This window comes from Strongylocentrotus purpuratus, unplaced genomic scaffold, assembly GCF_000002235.5.
Source record: "Strongylocentrotus purpuratus isolate Spur 01 unplaced genomic scaffold, Spur_5.0 spur5_scaffold_3, whole genome shotgun sequence".
NCBI lineage: Eukaryota > Metazoa > Echinodermata > Echinoidea > Camarodonta > Strongylocentrotidae > Strongylocentrotus > Strongylocentrotus purpuratus.
The window spans coordinates 19,015,885-19,040,410 of NW_022145609.1; the positions used below are offsets into that span (position 1 = coordinate 19,015,885).

At 36.9% G+C, this 24,526-nt stretch overlaps 2 protein-coding genes across 2 annotated transcripts; both read left to right on the forward strand.

Moving 5' to 3' along the window:
• Positions 1-16,544: 16,544 nt before the first annotated feature.
• On the forward strand, positions 16,545-20,211 carry LOC115928512. The gene is made up of 4 exons (XM_030995789.1): positions 16,545-16,878; positions 17,588-17,920; positions 19,132-19,503; positions 20,147-20,211. Exons 1-4 carry the CDS (start codon positions 16,695-16,697, stop codon positions 20,209-20,211), a joined length of 954 nt encoding a protein of 317 aa, XP_030851649.1. The 5' UTR covers positions 16,545-16,694.
• A 1,428-nt stretch (positions 20,212-21,639) lies between these two features.
• On the forward strand, positions 21,640-23,339 carry LOC115928475. Its single transcript, XM_030995701.1, has 3 exons — positions 21,640-21,737; positions 22,354-22,584; positions 23,081-23,339. Exons 1-3 carry the CDS (start codon positions 21,662-21,664, stop codon positions 23,176-23,178), a joined length of 405 nt encoding a protein of 134 aa, XP_030851561.1. The 5' UTR covers positions 21,640-21,661; the 3' UTR covers positions 23,179-23,339.
• Positions 23,340-24,526: the final 1,187 nt, after the last annotated feature.

The following is a 24,526-nucleotide window of genomic DNA, read 5'->3' on the forward strand; positions in this document are numbered from 1 at the left end:
TCCACCTGTGTATCAGATAAATGTACTGTCGGTACATAAAATGAATACTAAATACATAACTTTCATGAGCACGATACGAGTATTCGTCTCAATGGTTTTACAATAGACCAGTTCACGGTTAGCACATTACTGCAATGACCCCGAATATCCACAGATCTTCAAAACATGAAGAGGTCCCACTTTGTACATTGTGAAATAATCATTCCTACAGCGATGAAGGTGCTATATAACATAGCCTTTGTTTTCCCCTTTGAAAGAATACATCCACCTGTGTATCATGGATTGCACTGAATGTGCAAGAATGAATAACGATTACATAACTTTCATGAGCACGTATCCAGTATTTCGTCTCCGTGTATTTCACAATTTGTTCTGCAATGACCTTGATCTGCTCATGCTCAGACTGCAACCGTGAACTCGCTTATTTGGGAACGAATGACCTTTACCTGCACATGCGCAAATCCTAATTACGAACTCGCTTATTGTCATTGTCAACCTTACCATAATATCAGCAAAAGAAAAAAAAAGGGGGGTTGAACAATCGCCCATCGGACTTCGAACCCTGCAGATTTGCGTACAAACGCAGCGCTCTTTCCGATCACGCCACACCGTATAGTTGCACACATCGGTTGCACATTTGTTTATTCAGCTACGATGCTGACTAGTCTTGTTGAAATAAACCGTATATTTATGAAGGCAAGCAAAGTGACCATGTGCGCATGCGCAGGTATAGATAGTCCCTACGAACATTAGCCCCCAGCTCCGAGTTTATAGGGTTAAATTTGTAGACACTGGGATATTGGCATTAATGTATTCGTCGGTAATTGGTGGCTAGTTTTGTAGGTAATCGGTGGTCTCTACACCCCCCCCCCCCCCCCCCCACTGAAAAAGGTCTAGCGACGCCCCTGAGTGAACTACATTTACATGTATATACTCATGCTCCATTCTACTTCTCTCCCTCTCTCTCTCTCTTTCTTGTTCTACTTTTTCTTCTACCATTCAACTGGAGGGGAACATGTACGTGACTCTGTTTCATTCCTTTTAAGGAATAATCGTGATATTATCAAAGTTTCCTATTGTATCGCCTAAAGAAATCATTTTCGAATCATGAATTGTAAAGGTCCTGTTTGCATATTTTAATAGGTGACGCACGAAGCTTTACAAATAACCGTATTGTGTTGAATGGTAAATGTCTCCCGCGATCGGCTTTATCAATTCTGTAGTTTTGACAACAGCAATACAGATTGAGTGAGCACCACCATTATGTTGTTTTTTACACGGCACATTACTTTAACATGTCGGTCATACACTCTTACTGTACACATTTGTTGATTGCATTCAATGTGCAATGATGAAAGATAAACTCGAGTTCTAACCTCGTATTGGCATTTGTTAGCTATTTGTTAGCTCTGATTACCAAATAATTCGTATATACAGCTAACAACAGTTAACAAAGGCCATAATTCAACCAATCCAGATTTCATTCTTGAGTTACGAAACAACATCGGATCCACCAGGGATATGAATAATCCAATTGTTAACATTTATTGCATTTACTTTATATGTATGTCCAATTGTACATTCGAACTTCAATCTTTAAACTTCAAATGATTCCTCGATTACATGACGCGAGAAAAAATAACTGGAAATGTAGTCTTGACCTACATAAAACTAAACAAATATCGCCGTTTGGTATACTACATATTTTATTCATTGCCCAGACTCGTCACATTTAGTCTATTTGTCTTTTATCAATCACGTTCAACAAGGACCAAACTCTTTCTGCGTTAGTAATCTTTGAATTATATTTTTTATCAAAAATCAACATATCAATAATAAACGGTGATGATTCATACTGCCATGGCGGTTAAAGATGTTTTCTTTTTAGCAGATAAGTCGGGTAAACAACAAAACTTACGATATATAATGTTGCCAATAGAGTGGGGCTCTACACAATGACACCGCTCCCGTTAAAGGGATTGGGTATCTTTGGGTAACCCGACACATGCTCCGCCGACGATTGCTCCGCCGACATTTACTCCGCAAAACGCGACAATTGCTCCGCGACATTTTCTCCGCGACATTTGCTCCGACGTCAAATGCTCCGCCGACAGTTGCTCCGCCGACAGTTGCTCCGCCGACAGTTGCTCCGCCGACAATTGCTCCGCCGACAGATGCTCCGCCGACAATTGCTCCGCCGACAATTGCTCCGCCGACAATTGCTCCGCCGTCAATTGCTCCGCAAAACGCGACAATTGCTCCGCCGACATTTGCTCCGCCGACATTTGCTCCGCCTGAAGCGACACTTGCTCCGCCGACATTTGCTCCGCCTGAAGCGACAATTGCTCCGTCGACATTTGCTCCGCCTGAAGCGACAATTGCTCCGCCGACAATTGCTCCGCCTGAAGCGACAATTGCTCCGCCGACATTTGCTCCGCCGACATTTGCTCCACCGACATTTGCTCCGCCGACAATTGCTCCGCCGACAATTGCTCCGCCTGAAGCGACAATTGCTCCGCCGACATTTGCTCCGACGACATTTGCTCCGCCCAAAAAGTGTCCCATAAACTACAAATGCTACTAGTACTACGACAAATGCTTCGCCGACACTATTTTCTTTACACCTATTTTTTTCGTTTCTTTTTTTCTTCTTCATTTTCTGAATGCATTTCTTGAAATAATGTAGATGAAATGAAATGAATGAATGTTGATGAAGTGGGAGGAAAAAGGAGTTACCAAAAAGTCATTTCGAATATACTGAAATAACTTTCCATCTATCACTGTACGTCCCATATAATGTATACTAAACACTCATTACATGTCGTGGGAAGTTTTTTTTTAAAAAGTAGAGCAGCAAGCCACATTCCCCAATACGTGCATACCGGCTAGTTAATTTCAAGTAGCTCATCAATATGTAATACCTGAAATTACCTCGATCAATGCATCTTACTAGGTAAAGCATTATACAATAAAATAGGTCATCATGGAAGTTTAGAAAATAAGTAAGGGGGATTTACCAAGTGTTGATCTTTTTAAGAGTTTTATAAAGAAACAAAAAGATATTGAATATTTCTCAGCGAAAAAAAGGAACAAGCTTGTTTCGCATTTTAAGAAATGGCGATTTGATTTATGATACTCATGTTGATTTAACTTTTATTCCTGTGCCCCCTCACTCCCCTTTATGCACTGGAGTTCAAACTATGATTTATATGTGTACAGTGTATTTTTTTTTACTATAATGTTTTTTTTTTATAACTTTCTTGTCCTTTTATTATTGTTAGTTGTTCTTATACATATTGTTTTTTTTGTTTGTCTAATTATTACCAATGACTTGTCAATATGTAATTTTTATATGATTGAAAATTTAATAAACACACAAATATTAAAAAAAAGTTTAGAAAATAAGGGCACTTATATACGTAAGGAAGAGAACCCATTCAGACGGGAAAATGAGATGGCAGCCTTTCTGCTTATTCACATTTATACAAATCATTTTGTTGCAGTTTGATGTTAGTTCTTCATGATAAGCCAATTGCTCTTCTTCCGGTGGCTTCGTGAGTCCCTTAAATTATTTAGTGAAAACAAAGTACTCGAATGAAACGGAGTATTTTGCACACTAACAATTATATTAAAGCTACATACACTTAACTAAAGGAAAGAAACCTTTAGAAAATGGACTGGATATTATTGAAAATATTATTCTAAACAAGAATGTACTACATGATTGTATTACTTTACGTTTCAATTTCACGAGAGAAATAGAACTCGAGAGGGGGAGCAGAGAAGAAGTGATGGCAATGAAAGAAGACTAATAGCATGAGAGGAAAGAAAAGAGCAAAGAAGACAAGAAAACGGTGTAAACAGGAAAAGGAGGAGCATGGGAGAGAGAGAAAGAGAGAGAGAGAGAGAGAGAGATAGCCTTGAGCTTTGGATCAGCTAATGAGTAATACATGAAACAGATTTTGAGCGGAGTAATTATCTTTCGCCGGAGAACTTGCGTAAGGAGCTATAATTTTATTTTTTATTTTTTTAAATCAAACATTATGGGGAATAGCAAAAAACAGTTGTCTTTTTTGCTCTTTTCTTTCCTCTCATGTTATTAGTCTTCTTTCATTGAGGTAATTTCAGGTCTTACATATTGATGAGCTGTTTGAAATTAAGTAGGAGGTATGCGCGTATTGGGGAATGTGGCTTGCTGCTCTACTTAAAAAAAAAAAACTTCCCATGACATGTAATGAGTGTTTAGTGTACATTATGTGGGACGTACAGTGATAGATGGAAAGTTATTTCAGTATATTCGAAATGACTTTTAGGCAACTGCTTTTTCCTCCCACATTATCAACATTCATTCATTTCATTTCATTTACATAATGCATTCAAAAAATGAAGAAAAAAAGAAAGAAACAAAAACAACCCGTGAAAAAAAAATATTGTCGGCGAAGCATTTGTCGTAGTACTAGTAGCATTTGTATTTAATGGGACACTTTTTGGGCGGAGCAAATGTCGTCGGAGCAAATGTCACCGGAGCAAGTGTCGCTTCATGCGGAGCAAATGTCGTCGGAGCAATTGTCGGCGGAGCAAATGTCGGAGGAGCAATTGTCGGCGGAGCAAATGTCGGCGGAGCAAATGTCGGCGGAGCAAATGTCGGCGGAGCAAGTGTCGCTTCAGGCGGAGCAAATGTCGGCGGAGCAAATGTCGGCGGAGCAATTGTCGCGTTTTGCGGAGCAATTGACGGCGGAGCAATAGTCGGCGGAGCAATTGTCGGAGGAGCAATTGTCGGCGGAGCATCTGTCGGCGGAGCAATTGTCGGCGGAGCAACTGTCGGCGGAGCAACTGTCGGCGGAGCACCTGTCGGCGGAGCATTTGACGTCGGAGCAAATGTCGCCGAGCAAATGTCGCGGAGCAATTGTCGCGTTTTGCGGAGTAAATGTCGGCGGAGCAATCGTCGGCGGAGCATGTGTCATGGAACCTATCTTTGTCTCAGATTCTAAACTAATTTCCTGGATTTAGCTCATGCTGCAATAATAGTTACACACCTTTAGGTCAGTCGGGAATCCCATGACGTTAACAAGCCAATCGCCCGTCTGGTTATCAAGATATTTATGATTGGAATTCGAAATGTCAAAAACAGTTTTCCCAACGGTTTTTATAACACTAAAGTCTATTGGGGAAAATGAGTATGATAAAACCGGTCACTCAAAGATTTTCTTCGTTTTGTGGCACTCCATGATCATTTTGAAGCGCAATTTTGTTTAGGTCATCAATATTACACCATATCAAAGACGCTGATAGCACGTATGACCATGCATCTCAGAGGTTGCATTAATAAACAATGCCTTTAAATAACAACACGCCTATTGAATATTTCTTGGCCCATGCGATTTTCGGCTTCTTACTAACTTTAATGTCCCTTCATAGGTGGCGTTTCTGTACCTTGATGTATGGGGGTTAGGGGGATCCATGTCAATGGCGATCCGGTATTAAGCAAGGAAATCCTTCACACTAATGTGCGGGTGGGGTTGGGGTAGACCGACGTACGTTCCTCTTTTTAATATTTTTAAAGATTTAATGATTTTGATCTTAATTTATTATTGTAAATTAGTAACTTTGACAGAATTTAATGAAATTTAAAAACTATGTGATCCTTTATTTTTGTATGATTTCTTGGAATGTCTACGCCAATAAAATCATGTTACTTTTCATCTTGTTCTAAAAGTGATTAATGTCCGTACATACATGTCTATTTCAAGATGATAACAATAAATAAAGATGTTTTATCCCCACGTATCACCTTGAATACCAAAGAGTTAGTTTTCTGATTAAGATTCTATTTCGCTACATGTCCATATATTCCTTTTATGTCCCCTGTCAGATATTCCTCATTGATATTAGGCCTTTCTCTTGTAGGACTTGGTGGTAGCTTTGTGTCATTTTCCTCTGACTGTACTCTTGTTATATCTAACCTTATGCCTTAGTACTGTAATTCATCCTCCTCTTTGTGCACTATCCATCCCATGTACTGAACCTTTGTACTCTGCCATTGACTGCCCAATGCTGCTTACCTGCTCTGATCGACTTTCTTTCCTTTTTCCAGTATCAGGTATTTATATTCAAATAGGGTGTTCATGAAATTTTCTACAGTAAAAGTGTTAAAACACAGCTCATATAAGACGTTGATTGTAGGTGTCGGGAGAGTAAGTCATCCACGTCCGTACGCCTGCAGTCAATTTTGCTAATCCTGTTGACAAAAATTATACACCAAACAGTGAGAATTGAGTTAGAAAATTGAAATTGAAATTGAAAATTCCTCAAGTTTTTCTCTCAGACACCCCCCCCCCCCCCCCCCTCCCTTTGTCCGCTCGATCTCAGAACGTGGCGCTGACGTACGCAGCGCTTCTGTCATATTGTGCCCCCCCGCCCTTTCCCAAGTTCCTGGATCCGTGCCTGTGGCTGTCTGGCATATGCTGAAAAATAATGTACCTTGGAAATGTCATTGTCAAGTGCACCAAACCTTGGAATTGCTTTTGTTTGCTCCTTATATTGTGTGAAATATCTTCAATTGATACTCCATCATACATAGTTACGGCGGCGCGCTGAAGATAAAGTTATTCAGATATATATGAACGTATATAAGTTATAATTAGTTGCTCTTTGGACACGTTGCTCAACATGGCGGTTAAAATAGCACTAGCTGTGGGATTATTCATCGTAATCTGTGTGCTACCTGGTAAGTGATAGCGAAGCTTCATTATGAAAGGATTGCTTGAAATCAATTTTAGAAATGAACTATCTATACAACTTTATTGCTAATTCAATAAATCGTTCGGTAAAAATGTTCTATGGCAAACAGGGCCGAAAAAACCCCGAAACTACGTCGGACTCGTTGGTCTTCTGACAATTAAATATTCAGAAGGTTCGCATTTGGAGTGTTGCTTGGCTCAATGTGCAGTGTGCATGGATGTGGCTGTCTACCAAAACATGTGATTTTGTTGTTATTTTTAATCAACTATTTGTTGTGTAGAGCTAATGTTGCCCACAAATTCTGCCCAGCACCAAGGTTTGGCATCAAGGCCGCCTGCTCGCGTGCGGTCTGTGTAATGCAGTAAGATTGATTCCCTATCTGACCCGGTATTTTTTCTCATTAGTCAGGAACGGGAATACTCCCCCCCCCAAAAAAAAAAAAAAATAAATAAATAAATAAATAAATAAATAAATAAATAAATAAATAAATAAAAAAAATAATAAAAATAAAATAAATAAATAAAAATAGAAAATAATAATAATAATAATAATCGACGGTCCTATGAAAACATTTAGCGAAAAATCCATCAAAGAACAAATATCACATTCATCTAATGTGTTTATACATTCACTACAGGAAAAAAATCATATCCAGTAATCGAGTCAAATAAAGACAACTTTACCTTTCCTATCTCCTATACTGACTAAATTCTAGGAATGGTCCTATGAAAATACGATTTTAAGTTCCATGAAATAACAAAAAGTTACATTGGTAATATTTTCTTATACTTCCATATATTTAAACCTTACCATGATATTTACTTCTGAAACAAAAGCCCCCCAAATCACAAAATTTAAGGTAAGGAAAGAATAAATAAATTGGAAAATAAAAACAAACATGTAATACAACACAAGAGTATCAAAGTCATGTGTATATGTTTGCTGTGCAACATGTATATCCTGGAACTAGTAGTACTTAGATATGTTGTGAATTATGGTAGAAAAGTTTGTCACACTTGTATTATAATTTAAGTACTATTATATTTTGAGTTATAGCATGTATATGTGTGGTTCCAAATGATTTTTTTAACAAAATTTGATATTGTATTAATGAAAATAACAAAGATATACTAGCAATGTGAATTAATGAGATGTTTATACATGCATTAAAAGTGCTATGTCCCATTTGCAGGCCAACAAATGAAAATGTCAGACCCTTGTACTGAATGGTCGTACAAGATTCTATTAGTTTAATTTTGGCCATTGCAAGAAGTGGGTTATTCATGTAGACAGGGGCGTACGCAGGGGGGGTGGGGGTTAAACCCCCCCCCCCTTTGGTATTTTCCTGTATGTAACCCCCCTAAAAAAACTTAAACCCCCCGCCCTTTGTTTTGTTTTTGTTTTTTGTTTTTTTAATGATAAAAAAAAAAAAGTGTCCGCTTACCCCCCCCCCCCCCCCCCCCCCCCCCCCAACTGAGCGACTTTTCGGCTGGCTGAGTCGTTGCGATTTTTTTTTGGACTCCAAAAAAAAAAAAAAGTGTCCGCTTACCCCCCAAACCCCCCGAATCCTTAATGTGTATAATTTACATGATTTATCCATTTCTACTTTCATGTTTGATCTAGTCATATTTTGATAGAGTACTGTGACATTATAGAACATAGCTATTCCACAAGACAAAAAGAAGGTGGACAATTACGTCTTCCAAAATTAAGAACGACACAAGGTCAATTTTTTCATTGTCTTCTGTGGGCAGGGAATTTGGGAATAAATTACCTGTTGATGTCAGATTGACAAGGTTTAGAAATAGGTTTCGGAATTCTGTTACAAGTCATTTGTTGAGCAACTCATGAATGAAATATCAAGTGTACACAATTCATAATTCATATTTTACATTATTAGTTTGTATATTGTAAGACATTGTTGAGTACTGATTCTTGTTTTTTTAAAGTATCGATTGTAATAGTAAATTCATTATTTGTTGTTTTGTTACGTTCTTTAAACTGAATTGTACCAAAATACTTTGTTTAGCTGTTTAGGGGATTAGGCTCGACTAGCACACGTGCTATTATCTGGCCCCTTTTACCAACCCATAGTTTTTCTTCCTGTATATGTAAATTATTGTATGAAATGTATTAAATGTATTGCTGTTGGTAAAATAAATCAAATCAAGTTAACAAACTGGAAATACACAAGTTAAACCAACAAAGGTGAATTAAGTGTTCCTAAAAAGGTTAACATAAAGGAATCTTGCTAATAATGAATAATGGATATGGAAATAGTTGCCTGATTATGAGCTGAAAAAACGTGACGGGGGAAACCCGCCATCGAGTTACATTACACCGCTGGAAAGCAGAAGTACAAGCAAGATATTTTTGGTTAAGTTAACACCTCTGCTAGTCATTTCTTGAGCTGTCTTGAAAATGTAGTCCCCTATTGTCAACTTACAAGCGCACCAAGCCTTGAAGTGCTTTTGTTCCATTGTTTGCTCAATATTTTGTGTGATGTGTTTTGAATTCACATTCCATCACTAGGCCCCTGGAAATCATTTGTTAAGCCTAAAGCCCCCTTTCACACCGGATCTGCGTAGAGTTGCGTACCGACGGAAGGTAAATGTAATGTAGATGGAAGGTTAAACTGGTTCTGTTAAACTTCAGATAAAAATGAACTGAAATAATAATTCAACATAAATTAAAACAACACTTAAGTACAGCACGTATATACAAAGCCAATGAAACCCCAGTTACTTGTCATTATGGATTGACTAATATTGATGATGCACCTGATGTATTGAATACTATCGATCTTTTTTTTTCTACAATCAAGTAAGGAAAGCTCAATATGCAATTAAAAATGAGTAACATTAGAATATAAATAGCGTAAAGAGATTTTGTAAATTTGTGTAGATTTGACTGAATACATTTTTAGATTTTGACATCTCTGTTTGAGGATGATCAGAAGGACAAATAAACAGCCATGATTATAACGGTTTTAAAAAGATTACGTTATCAAGATATCTATGACTAAATACCACTGTTTATAAAGCCATAATGGGATACACTTGAGTATAACACTGCAGTCTATGGGCGAAAACAGTCTCGAATTTCTTAGATGTTTCTTCCTTTTATGAAGCACATAATGATGCCTTTGAGGTACATTTTTCAGGGATTTATTTTGTTTACACAATATTATCTTAGCTTCTGTATTATTTTCGGAGCAATGACGATCAAAAGCAGAATTATGAAATCTTTTGAGCAGAAAGTCGTGTGTGTGTAATCCAGCTAAAAATGGAAGTTACAAACTGATTCAGCCGAGAACGCAGGTTCAAAATTGAGTCACGTCTTTCAGATAGTAATGTTAAAAGTCAGTCCCCAGACGAAATAATCATATAGTATTAATACACGTCTGTAAAAACCCAATTACACACATATGCATGTGTGTTTACATCGTGCCTGGAAACAAAGCCAAGCCAGAATAGAAGTGTGTGTTCTATACTGCTCTCTGATTGGTCAATTGGATTAAGCTCAAGTTCAAGTTTTATTTATCTTTCTTTCATAAGACACATTACAAATATGACGTGAATATAACAATTTAACAGAATACGGCGTTACAGAAAGATGAGATGACCTTGGTTGAAAGCATTAAGGCTTGTGGATTTAAGTTCCCTCGTGAGCAGCTTATGAGTATATCCTAAAGGAACAAACTCGTCGAATAAGAATAATGCATATATTTAAATGCTTACAAACTAAAATAACTAAAAACTGAGAAAATATAAACATAAATAAGTATGATATTTATACTGACTAGTGGCTATTAACTAGAAAAACAGAAAAAACTACGAGCAACAGGACTAAAACACAGTCAAAAACTAAACAAGACGGACACATGAATAGATGTGAGAAACGGGAGTAGAATTATGCACAAAAAGATTCTTAAATAGATCATAACTATGATTCTAGACGATATCGACTCAAATAAAGTAACTTCAGTTTGCGCTTAAATACATAAATACTGGCCGATTTCGCTATTCTTGGTTCAAGGGAATTCCAAAACCTAGGTCCAGTGGCCCCCAAAAGTAGTAAGGGCTCCTTGTAGAATAAAACCTATTTGGATTTAGCTCCTTTTGGAATGAATCATGATATGTACGTCGAATTTGTCATACTTCCTGGTAAAAAAATTAGAATGTGATATAGTGCATTTTATTCCCATGTAGGAAATTATTATTTTAAGACAAAAAAACCCAATTTTTTTATGAAATATGGATTTAGCTCCTTTTGGAATCCAGCTCTTCATGAAGTAACATCCAACAGAGTCAGTCCAAAAAGATAATATCAATAATGTTACATTACAAAATAAACAACACGAATATACTGACTGGTAGATAGTTTAAATCAAATATATAACGTAAAGAAGTCATAAAATGCATGTTTTCACTTCAGAGCAAAAATGTCACCAACAAAATATATTTAAAGTTTGAAATAACTTCAGCTAACGGACAGATTGTTAAAAAATATAGCATATCATTCGAAGCAAGAATAATTTTACTTAATAATAAAGAATATGGATATTTATATACAGTAGCGCCGGTATCTGCCAGGCCCTGACGTTAATGGTACTTCACACATATTACCCTGGTCAAACCGAGCTGCCAAAGAAACTTGAAAGTAAATGTAGTTTGAAATATAATTTTCTCCTTTTTCAACACCTTTTCACATTCTATAAATGTTTTCAAGTGTCTTGAAACCTGTTGCAATGAGTATACAAGGAGTCAAATCTAAATGTGACATGTTTCCCATTCCTGCAACACTTTAAAGATAATCAATCAATCTTTCTTTCATGTTACATCAACACCTTTATATACATCGTTTAATTCTTCAAAGGACATCGTGTTTAGTTTTTTAAGGCTTAATATTTCCATCCCTTTGATAAGCCTCCCCTCAATGACTTTGCGGCAAAAGTTCCGCTATGATTTAAATTTTCTCATAATGCTGCACACTGGCCCTCTACATTTATTTCACATTTAGAGGCAACCTTTGTGTATTGTTGGTAACAGGATTTACCTTGCCTCCATAGCTACATCATATTTACCTCTAAAACAGTAGCCCTTCGTCTTGTTCCATGGTCACAACATTAATATAAGTAATTGCCCCCCTCCCCCCCCCCCGCTCTTTTGTTCACACCTCGTTAACTTCTCCACCTTCCTTTTTCCTGTTCCATATTACCTGAGATATATTGACAACTTTACAAATTATGCAACAGACCGGTAGCACATAAGTTACCGCCCTACAAGAGATGGTGTCCTATCAGTGGAAGAACTGAGACATTTCTTTGGTGTGACACCATAGAGGGTCGTCTTCAACTTCCTGGCAAAATATGATTTAATTTGTCCAGAAAAAATAATGATTTGTATATACGTACTAGAGCTGAGTTAGGTGAAAACTAATAAAATTTCCATATATTAAAAGTATCAATGAAAAGAGTTATAGGGCAATTACCCCCTGGACAATCACCCCCGGCCATTTACCAGCGGGACAATTAGCCACAAGGAAAATTACCCCAAGGAAAAAAACACCTTGGAACAACAACACCCGTGGTCAATGATCCATAAATTTATAGTGTAGAAATATCGCTCTGTGTTTGCGTGTCCATTTGTTTTGCTAAAGCAAGAGTAATAATCGGGGCAGCGCCAGGAGCGTCACAACATGACGGACATGTGCGCTATATAAGAAGCCACTGTTATTATCATTATTAACTATAACATCATAAGGAATTGAAATTACATAGCAATCAAATTGTTTCTGTTACTACTGACCGCACTCATAGACTTTTACTCTTGTGAATACGTGTTTTGTATGTCAACATTTTAGTATGCCATAATTAATTCGCTTTGCGTTTTAAATGTATACCAGGTAAACAGAGCTTTTTTTCGCAAATCCTGTTTATTTCATGAAGTTTTAAGAAGAAGGCTCATTGAAAATTTTAAAAAATAGGTACATTATACCTCTACACATTGCTGAGAACTTATAAAGAAAATGAGCAAAGTACTTTTTAAGACCCCACCAATGTGAGGAATAAATTAAGTGCGATTTTGATTCCCTTTCCAGAACCCACTTATAAAGTGAAATGACGGCGATAAAACAAATGCGAAAATGGTGACGTCACGGTATGAACAACCCTATATTTCGAGACCATGTTGGATGTCCATTTCAATTCTTAGATATGGGTTTAACGCTGTTTGTATATTTACCACCAGTGGCGATATTTCCTTTATTTGTTGCACTTTAAATGAGATACACCTAATAAATAATCCTTTCTACAAATGCCTGTTTGATTTCTACGTATTTCCGTCACATTTAAACATAAAACTTAGAATAATAATCAAATATTTTGAGGCCATGTTAGCATATACGTGTCTGATCTTGGACAGTACTGGGAGTCCGAAGGACATTTTGCCTGCTGACTTAACGACTTTCTGGAGCAAAATAGGCTACAAATTTAAATAAAACTGTCTATATATTTATTATGAAAGAGTCTGTTTAGGCTGATCGGATTAATTTATGATTTTTGATAAATCTAGTTGTAGTACTAAATAAATTGGGTAAGCGTACAGCAAATACCCAATTTGTGTATTCTTTTATCAATATTTGTCTTCAAGCACATTTTTAGTTTCTGGGGGGGGGGGGAGTGGAGAATCTTTTCAGAAGTGTGTCTTAAATGAAATCCTCTTTCACATTATGATACAATTTAAGTGAAATTTTGGCATCAAATCTTTGGCGAATTTTGGACTCCAAACACTTTAGAGGGGCTTTTAGGAGTCAAAACTATGCAGAACACAAAATATAGAATCGTCAATTGTCACTAAAATTGTCCAAATTAAATCAAAGTTAAATAGCCCATGAAAGCTGAAAAATACTTGTATTTTATTACCAATTGGCTTCTGAAAAGAAAACAATGTTCGAAAACGATGGTAGATATATCAAGCAGATTTAAAAAAAATCAAATGTCATTTATGATTAAGGAAACCATCACAAAAACAAACACAAAATTCTTCTGTCCTATTTGGCTTAGCTCTAATTTAAGGCAAAGTCAAATCCCCGATTTTTTGGTATCTGGATTTCGAATATTTGACCGACGTTTGTAATTGTGATATGGTTAAGTTCATCTGAATATTGTGGGAATATCAAAGTTTATTACAGTCATAATTTCAAACACTAAATTTTCTTGCCAAATAACGATGCTTAAAATCATCTTATTTTTAAAAGTTTTTAAACAACATGGTTTATTTTAAAGCTAACGGAAATATTCATGATGAGGAGCGATCGGGATTGATGTTTTAAAGCTTATAAAAAAAGTGCATAGCATTCCACTAGGACTTATCCGTTGGTGAAAATAATTTGGCAATAGATAGACTGACTGACAGACAGACTGACAGACAGAGAGACAAAGAGAGCGCTAGAGAGAGGTATATATATAGAGAGAGAGATATTGAGAAAGAGAGATAAAGAGAGAGAGAGAGATAGAGAGAGATAGAGAATGAGAAAGGGGGATGTATAATTGCAAAGCAGGGCCAAATTAAAAACTCAGGCTGAAACTCTTGCTATGCACTCTACCCCGTGAAATTTAGAAGAATAAGTTTGAAGGATCGATCCCTGGAAGTATAATAGGAGGCAAACCCTGCCATCCCGGTAGCCTGACATATGATATAGACGGCTTATGATACTGACAGCCAAATAAACCAGCATTCCCAAGAGGACGACAATCGTCGGTGTCGCGAACCTTCTGAAAGTTTAATCTTCTAAAAGCCCATGTGGCCCACCATGACTGACACGCCGGTCTCATTGGTCTTCTGACAATTTGATATTCCAAAGGGTTCGACAGACCGTTGGTTGTCGGCCTCGTATGACGTCCGTCTCGTTGACTTTATAATTCCTTGCCATTTTATACATACATTTTTTGTATTACTCTTGTAACATTCTCCCAGACTTGTCATGGTAGCATGGGCGTCAATCCAAATCAGACCGTGGGGGGAGGGGACACAAGTTCAGACAGGGCGGCGCCAGTTTATTTTGTAAGGGGTGCGAATGGGCGCGCCACGCAGGGGGGGGGGTGTCTGAGGGGATGTGCCCCCTCAGAAGTTGATTTTTTTTTTTTAAATTGATGCATAAATGGCTCAATTTGGTGCATACTTTTTGCCAAATTAAAAAGAAAACAGTCTTAAGTTCAACTAACAAGAAACAAGAACGCAGGGGGGGGGGGGGTGTTTGAGCCCCTCTCAGAAGTTGAAGATTTTTTTTTTGAAATTGATGGATAGATGGCTCGTATTGGTGCATACTTTTTGCCAAATTAAAAAGAAAACAGTAGAACGCAGGGGGTGTCTGAGGGGGGTTGGGTGTGCCCCCCTCAGAAGTTGAAGATTTTTGTTTTAATTGATGGATAGATGGCTTGATTTGGGGCATACTTTTTGCCAAATTAAAAAGAAAACAATAGAACGCAGGGGGTGTCTGAACCCCCCTCAGAAGTTGAAGATTTTGTTTTAAATTGATGGAGAGATGGCTCGAATTGGTGCATACTTTTTGCCAAATTAAAAAGAAAACTGTAGAACGCAGGGGGTGTCAGTGGGGGGTGGGGTGTGACCCCTCAGAAGTTGACGATTTTTGTTTAAATTGATGGATAGATGGCTTGATTTGGATCATACTTTTTGCCAAATTAAAAAGAAAACAATAGAACGCAGGGGGTGTCTGAACCCCCCTCAGAAGTTGAAGATTTTGTTTTAAATTGATGGATAGATGGCTCGAATTGGTGCATACTTTTTGCCAAATTAAAAAGAAAACTGTAGAACGCAGGGGGTGTCTGAGGGGCGTGGGGTGTGACCCCTCAGAAGTTGACGATTTTTGTTTAAATTGATGGATAGATGGCTTGATTTTGGGCTTAATTTTTGCCAAATTAAAAAGAAAACAGTCTTAAGTTCAACTAACATGAACAAGAACGCAACGGGGGGGGGGGTGTAGATAGATGAATTTGTCGTTTCCATTATCAGCCATTTAGTTTGGAAGATACAAGGGATAAATTTGATTTTTTTTTTTTTTTTTCAGTTGGTGAAAGGATTTTTATCGTAAACCAATGTTTGAACTTCCGGTAATGTGAATGTAATATTAATGACACTTCTAGTTCTATTAATAAAATCTGATCGCCTGATTTGGCTTGATTTTTCTCAACACAGAGAGAAAGAGAGGAAGAAAGGAAAAAAAAGAAGAAGATTTTAACCCCGAATCATGGGGGGGGGACATTTCGCCACCTGAAAATTCGTGGTGGGGGGGGGGACGTGTCCCCCCGTCCCCCCCCCCCCCCCCCAGGATTGACGCCTATGCATGGTAGTGTCTTTTAGTAGGCCCTTCAAGCGTCCTCAAGGGCACCGCTTATGCGGTCACAGTATAATAGGCCTACTTTAAAGTAAATTATGCACAGTACCAACTCTTCAGGAATTAAACCAAATTGCAACCTTTGATGTGAATTTTGTATACAAAAAATCTACACCTGCGTCAAAAATCTTTTGTCTTTTTTTTTTGTCTTGCCACAAACAAAATCAGTCATGAATATGTTTGAGAGAGTTTCTGGGAATATATCAAATATTGAGGAGTAAAGGTGTTAGCCCATCATGCACTCTGGAAAATATTACAGCTCACTATAGGCAAGTCCTTACGAATCATCATACTCTGAGATCTTTTGGTTCGATGAAATCATGAACAATGATTTGATTCACAACGACCGGATATCTTACTCTATTTTGTTTGATGCAGGTATAAAATCATCCCGGGTAGTTCCAGATGGTCTGGTTTACACCGAAGTAGAGAGGACTCTGGTCAGAGGAGTGCAATCTGTTTTCACATGTCGCTTCGATGGAGTCCCATTGTCAGTCTACTGGAGAAAGGGCCCTAATCTTGACGATCTAAGACTCATGGTTGAATGGCATGATGGTGAAGTATCAGGTCCAAGATTCGATGATGGGAGTTGTGACGTGGACGCAAATTATTCCTTGATCATCAACAATGTTTCAACGGCAGATAGTGGAAGAATATACTGTACAGTTTCTAACAACAAGGGACCTCTGATGAACAACTACACTGACATTTCAGTTGTAGGTAGGTTATTTGGAAGAAAATCTAAAATTCATTTACACTTTTGATCAGTACTGATTACACAAACAACCCTATAACCTACTTAAAACCAATGTTAACAACATTGTTAATCTGAACAACTGAAAGTCTATTATTTTGAAGTATAGGTATCATGGCATTTCCTACAAAACATTTAATTGTTTCTAAACTTGTAGATTTCCCTTTTCCCAATAATATGTATCATTCCTGCTCCTCTTCTCCGACATATGTTTATTACACATATTCCTATACAAAGTTTTCCATCTCCCCTTTTCTTCTACAACATGTTTTCGATACAGCAACTCTTCCTATGAAAGAGCTTGATTTGCTACAAAACAATATGTTACAAAAACGTTTTGGTTTTTTTTAAAAATATATTTTAAACAAAACTATTAAACTTGAAATACATTTGATATTCTTTAACCCTACAGCCTACAAAATGCAGTTTGCTACAGTTTCAAAATATGCCCTCACCTTTTATATCTAATATTTTATAAAACGACATGAATATATCTCTAATTTTAGTTACGTTGTGGAATGTTTTCATGTAATAATAGCTAGCTGGACATCAAATAAACATACACTTGAAGCTCCTAAATGGCTGCGCCTTAATTATAGTTAGTTTCATGTTCTTTTATGTACTTTGGTAGCATTTGCTCTTTTTATGACGTGGCTATCATTGTTTTTTCTTCAGATACTGCAATCACAACAAATCCACAAGCCACTTTACAGCTGCGTCGGGCTACATTTGGTCTCCTGCAATGCACTGTTCACATCAAAGCCAGAAGAGTCTCTTGGAAGAAGGGAACTACCTCCTTGGCGGATGAAAGTCTGGTTGTAATGGAAAGCAACACAAATATTTCTGAAAGAAGTGGAGCTGGATACTACGACGGCACGTACAACATCACCGAAGAATACTCGCTGGTCATCAAGGAGTTACAGATCCATCACGAAGGTCTATATGTGTGTGAGGTGACCGATGATACTGGAATGTCCTTCAGGAATCACACATTTGTCAATTTGGTTGGTAAGTATTCATCATGTGCCGAATAGAATTTGCCCACACTAAAAGTAAAATGATGGGATCAATAAGGTTAAACCTTAAATGTGAAATGTTATTTGATTAATTTTTTATTTGTTCAGGGAAAAATCAATGTATTTTTATTCCCAGTGAGTTTGAAATATCTATCGTTATTATCATTATTTCGTATATGAACCATAGCTATTTAAAACTGACTAGTGTGACACCAGGGTGGTCCACAAAGACTAAGATCGACATTAAGTGGAACTTAACTATGTCAGGCCGTTCATGCCACGTTTTGCTCTCACTAGTTACTGACATTGGTCTTTCAAGTGACGTACAAATTATGGTCGCAAATATACAGAATTTTTTTTTTTTGATAATTCATTATTGAAGGAATTAAACAAAATTTAAAAATCATAATGGTGAGAGCAACCAGTGGCATGAATGACCTGCCATATTTAAGTCCAACTTTAAGTCGATCTTAGTGTTTGTGAAACAACCCCCAGTAGTGGGTTGTCAATATCAGCAATATGGGGCCTGCTATAGCACACGAATTCGGAATATGAATTTGACCACATGGACATAGGTAAGAGTCTTTGAGACCCCAAAGCTTCATGCTTGCTGCAAAGCGGCCTAGCTACGCCATATCGTAGGCGGTTCAGATGAAACCGGGGCTTTCTGGGAAGATTGCTGCCAGGAAGGTTAGAGGACCAAGATTAAGATATGGTTTAAGCCTGTCAGTGATAGCTGGCTCTGTAGCACCAGCTATAAAGCAAGCTAGGTTATCAATATATGGGCTTAGAGGCCCTGCACGGCAGCGCGGGGGCTCTTTTTCAAAAATAAATTTATGCGGCCAGTCGATAAAGTTATATGCAGTTGTTATCCCGACGGATCTGTGGAGTTTGAATGTTTGATATTTGTCTAAATTGTAGTTGTCCAAAAACTATTTAGCAACTGATGAGTGCATATTTCGTCGGATGAGCACAACTGTATATGTCCATGCATGTGTGTATGTGCATGTGTGTCAGAGAGGGATTTGGGTGTGTGGGGGCGGTACTACACACTGAAAAACCCAACTTTATAAGATGTTCTAAAGTACGTTCATTTATTATTTACTTTGTTGATTCCTTAGTTTATTAATTTGTAGAATTGACAGGAAATATTAAAGGTCAATTTGACAATCCATTGTTTGCTTGATTATATTTAAAATTTAGCCCAGCCTCTGGAACCATTTCCAACTATCCAGGAATGTCTAAATGTTGAACAGCACGACCCAAACTACTGCACCCTCGTCGCCAAATCAGGAATGACTCTTACATGCCAAGCGACGAAGTACTACCCCTCTATCGATCTAGTCTTTTTATATGGATCCAGAGTAGTTGAGCACTCAGATACAGGAGAATGGGATAACAAAGATGGAACGAAAAACAAAACCATAACCATCACTATTGCCACCAGGGGGAATAACAGAGGATCGTATAGATGTGTGGCTTCCAGTATTCCAGGAACTAATGCAACTGAATCCAGATCTGTCGTACTCCAAGGTGACGGACAAGTGAAATCAACTCTGGTTGTAATCTTTGTTTGTAAGTCATTTCAAATACTTGACATCCTGAATATTAATTCAAAGAAATCCTAGAAATAAGCAAAATGTAAATGTTATGTGTAATCATGAAACCATTGAGAGAAGCCAAATTTAGTAACCAGTAACCTTGCTACGGACCTGGTGGAACTATCTGGAAGATAACAGCGGCCCTAAGAAAGCTCACGAACATTACAGAAAGAAAGTGATGAATTCGACAAAATATCAAAATGGAATACCATATGTGTATTATGTAAATGCAAACTAAATAACTACGTACACATATAAACATTTTGTAAAACCTTTGAGCCATGACATCCCGTGAAAGTTTTGCTTATGAGTTATGTCTACAACAAAACAGCACCTTGAACATGTGAACATAAAACTGATATACACAGCTTCGTATTTTGTTTGTATCTCCTTTGTAATTTTACTTTAGGAAAGTTAACAGAACAAGACACTTATAGAAATCAGATTTTAATTAATTAGAACTTCATTATTAGATTTTAAAATGAATAAGCTTTTTGTTTATAGCACAGATTTATGACCATAAAAACATTTTGACATTTGAGCGCTTTATAGCATGCAAATCTGTTGTAATAATTATGTCTTTCTAAATGTTATCTTCTTCCTTTTTTTTCTTCCAGATTTTGTTTTTATAACATTCACCTTTTCAGTGGCCTATTTCATTTGGGATAAGAAACGTAAGTGATTCGGTAGCATGGTACATTTAATGGTGGAAGATGCAAGTAACTGAGAAATAAATAGGTCAAATTAAAGCCTTGGTGAAATACCATTCATTCACCTGACACATAAAGTTTTGTTTTCTCGTTTGCTTTATTGGTTTCAAACTTTGAGACTGATAGCTGATAACATTCGTGACATTTTGAAGGAAATTTCACCATTTTCATAAGTGATTTACTGTTAATCCTTTGAATAAAATAAGCTTAAGATGTTCAGACTATCTAGATGTAAAAGGCATGTTTATAACATTACAGTTTATAGCCCTATAAAGTAATCGGTAAATATGGCTTTTAATAAATAGCACTGTTTTAATATTTTTGAAAAGTTTTGATAAATAACAAAAAAAGCGTTTGATAAAAAGCACTGTAAAATGACAAAAAAGTATAGTATTTTATATCAATTAATGCGTGAAAATAATGTACTAATTTACAATTGACACGTATTGTTTCAGTCAGTTATTCTCTCGTCTTTAAGAAAAATGCTTCACTCCTGCAACTTTAAGATTATGTTACAAGAACTAAAAAAAGATCATGATTTATAATATGACTGTAAATTAACCCTGAGCTATGGTGAATGGATTTCATTTCGGAAGAAAATTGATTAAAAAATGTTAGATGCTATAGATAATAATAAAATAAATATTAATTGTTCGTTCATGGCAGCCGTATTCGGCGCACTGTGCATTCTTAGGAATACATTCTGCCAGGTACCCATCACACATATTATTACATTCGTGAGTTTTCAAGGTTTTGACGACGCTAACGTGGAAGAATGTATACACTAAGTAGACGAGGTGGGTAAGGTTTTAAAAGATATGGGGTCAAACATGTAGTACGGCAAAGACACATCGCAAAGATAGGATAACATAGTGTTACCTTGAAAGCTCTTATACACGTATCCAGTCAAATAGGTGAAGATGATTTAAATCCTGTTTTGTAATCGTGAATTATGGGTACTTTTGTAATTAATTTTTTCACCTACTTGAATGAATGTTGAAACCACATTTCACCCCAAGAAATAAAGTTTACACAAAGGAATATAATGGAAAAAACACTTACAAATGATTAAAGTCATTGAATATAAAACACCCCATTCTTTTTTAAGATCAAGCATCGTCTGAGAACCCTTGGAAATGTTGTCACTCTTACTTGCGAGAAGAAAAAGATGATGTATCAATATAGCGGGGGAAAACCCACATCCTTTCCTCTGTACCAATAATTTGTTGACGAAATAATACAACATGTGATTCCCATTTTTTCCAAATGATGTATCTATCTCAAATAGGTTCTGAGACACTTAGACAACGTTCGGATGAGGTATCGATGCAGCCCCACATAATGATAGGTGGCCCTATTGACAAGGAACTTGCTAATGACATAATTGGTGAAAACAGGACTTCTCTCTTCGATACTCACCAGATGCTTAAAGATTGGCAGCGGCATAGAATCACAATTACAAGAGTCAAACAAACGATCGACAAAGAAAAAGAGCCAGGTAATACTAAATACTTCTTCAGCAATTCACGGAGTGGAGGTAAAGAACACAAGAGTATGAACACATCTACTCCCGGTAAAAGAAGAAAGAGTTCTTTCCCGGGGGAAAAGAACTCTATGACCCTTCCTTGATTTTTACCATTCTCTGCAACTACCTGTTTTACGGTGAATCGCACCCTGGTCTGAAACTGTATACGTCGAATGCCTTAACCACTAGATTACGAAGGCGGGTTGAGTATTCGGCTCTACCAGATACAATCACTGACGGGCGGCCTAACGAATCTCGTAGCAATTAATTCATCCTTTTTCTTGGGATCGGGGAGTACTGAACCATGACAAGTCGTATACGATAGAAATTTCTGGTTTTATACTAAATAGCATCGGCAACTCCGATGGGGTAAATTTACATAATGTGACAAATCATTCATGTCAATACAGAAAAATAATTTGCTGAGCTTGAAATCGGTTTACCCTTGTAATTTTGTCCTGTTTTGACATTAATTGAAAAGGTCGCAAGTATTGTCTCCGCCCGGAATCGAACTCGAACCGTTCGATGTTGAAACAAAAGTCTCACCTTTTATCTTTTGTTTGGTAATACTGTTTATATTGTACTATAGATGATATCTGGCCTTATAACGATGAACTGAACACGATTTCACGTCATCTGACACAAGAATCAATGAAGAAAGTCTGCCAGAAACTAGAAATTGACTTCCAATGTGATGATGCTAATGACGAAGAGAAACGGTTAGAAACTCTACGTAAATGGAGAACCAACGCGTCAACTCAACCTATATGGGATAAATGGGAGCAGCTCTTTTCAGCCTTGGAATCAATCAACCTCGGAGGTATCTTCTTACCATGTGCATAGTTGTGTGTTAGCTCTTACAAATCTATAAACATGTACAACTGTATTATTCTCACTCCTTGTACAAATTTGATGTTTTTGTGTTGTTCGTAGCTGAAGATTGAAAGATGGTTGAACCAGGGCCTTCTTTGAATACTTTTATATGTAAGCTCATTAAAATAAATCGGGACAAATCAATTGTTCACATACTAACAAAACTATAAAACTTGATTAGGGTATTAATAATATTTGTTAACTGTATAAATGTTCATGGAGATTTGCATCCATGTGATCCCAATCTAAATACGAATTTCCTCACAAAACTTTAACCGGCTATGTCAATCTATTTGGGGTCACCACTAAACACAAGATTCCATCAACTTAGAAATTAATTTTTAATTTAATATGTAATCATTTTTAGTATTAAAAAAAGCAATGTGTGCATGACCGGTAATCCCCTGTACTAATTAACAAGGTTTTCTGTTTATAATCCCCAGGTTTGCTGCCAGTTTTAAAAGAACCATTCATCTACAAAGCTGAACTCGTTGATTTGGCTTTTCATCTGCTCATGCAGGGTTTTTTGTCCTGTCGCTAAAGAGCTGGGTATCAATGCAACTAAACTAGCATCATATCGACCCGTATTCATGCCATCACACCTTGGCATTGGTACCATCAAGTTACTCATGGAACTCAACGCATCCATTGAAGATACCATCCTGTCAATGGAAAAACGATCGGTCTTCTGTAGAAAAATAGCGAATGGCAAATCTGAACGTGTTTCTATTACAGGAATGTTTGGTAAGATTTTAATTACAGCGAAACTGAAATATATTTTATAATTTACAGTACAAAAAGTATGGTGAGGTTAATATTGTAGTGGAACCAGAGATAGACGTAGAACGAAAATTTTGATCGCCAATGTCCGGAACAGACAAAAGGCACCTAGCAGGCAAGTGGCTACATACTAGCTAGCAAGAATTGACATACACTTGAAAACATTCATTGCTGATAATGCTATTATTTATTAATACATTGTTCCACTATTAATTATCTGTTTTTCGCAAATCTTTTTATTGCATCGTTTAAGATAAATATTTTGTTCAATGTATACAAAAAAAAAACGTTTAGCACTTTTCTCCGCTTTGATTTTCAAGAGTACAACATGAGCTATGGGGAGTTGTGTTCCATCTCGGAAGCAATACATCAACACGCACAAGGACGTGTTGATCAAGGTAAGAATCTATCTGCTAAAGGATGAAGTTATTATGGAATATAGTTTGATGCATTCATGATCCAATAATTTTGGTCTGATCCGATGATACGGTTTTCCCGTCAGTTTTCATCAATTCACCATTTAAGCCCATATTAAGAGAAATTTAAGGTTTGTAACGAATATTCCAACTTGTTTTACTTTTATAATTGAGGAAATCAGCAAACTATCACGCAAGAAAAACAAAACGACAACAACCAACCAAAACTTTGAATAGTCGAATCCGTAATTATGTCACTGATTTCATACAGTGAAAATGCACTCAATAATAATGATGTATACAGAATTTGATCTTGTTGACTTTTTCTTTTAGAAATTACCTCTGGCATGCTTCCAGGTCCAGGGATACTTCGTATTCTTCAGGATGTGCTACGGCTGACAAATAAAGACATAGCTACCCGTTGTGATACCAAACGCCCATTAACAGCATTTGCGTTGTTGAAGATATGGAAAGAGAAGCCACGTCCGTCGGTTTTCAACTATCGTGCAGCTTTAGCTTATGAACTACGGAGAAACGAGATGCCTGATCTCGCAGATGAAGTAGCTGCAGGTCAGTCCATAAGAATTTGATATTTGTATATACCCTGTGAGTCAAAAAAAGTTTCCACCTAAAAAATTGCTAATTATTTTTAAAATCATCTATGAACAATAAATTATTATACACCTGGTGAAA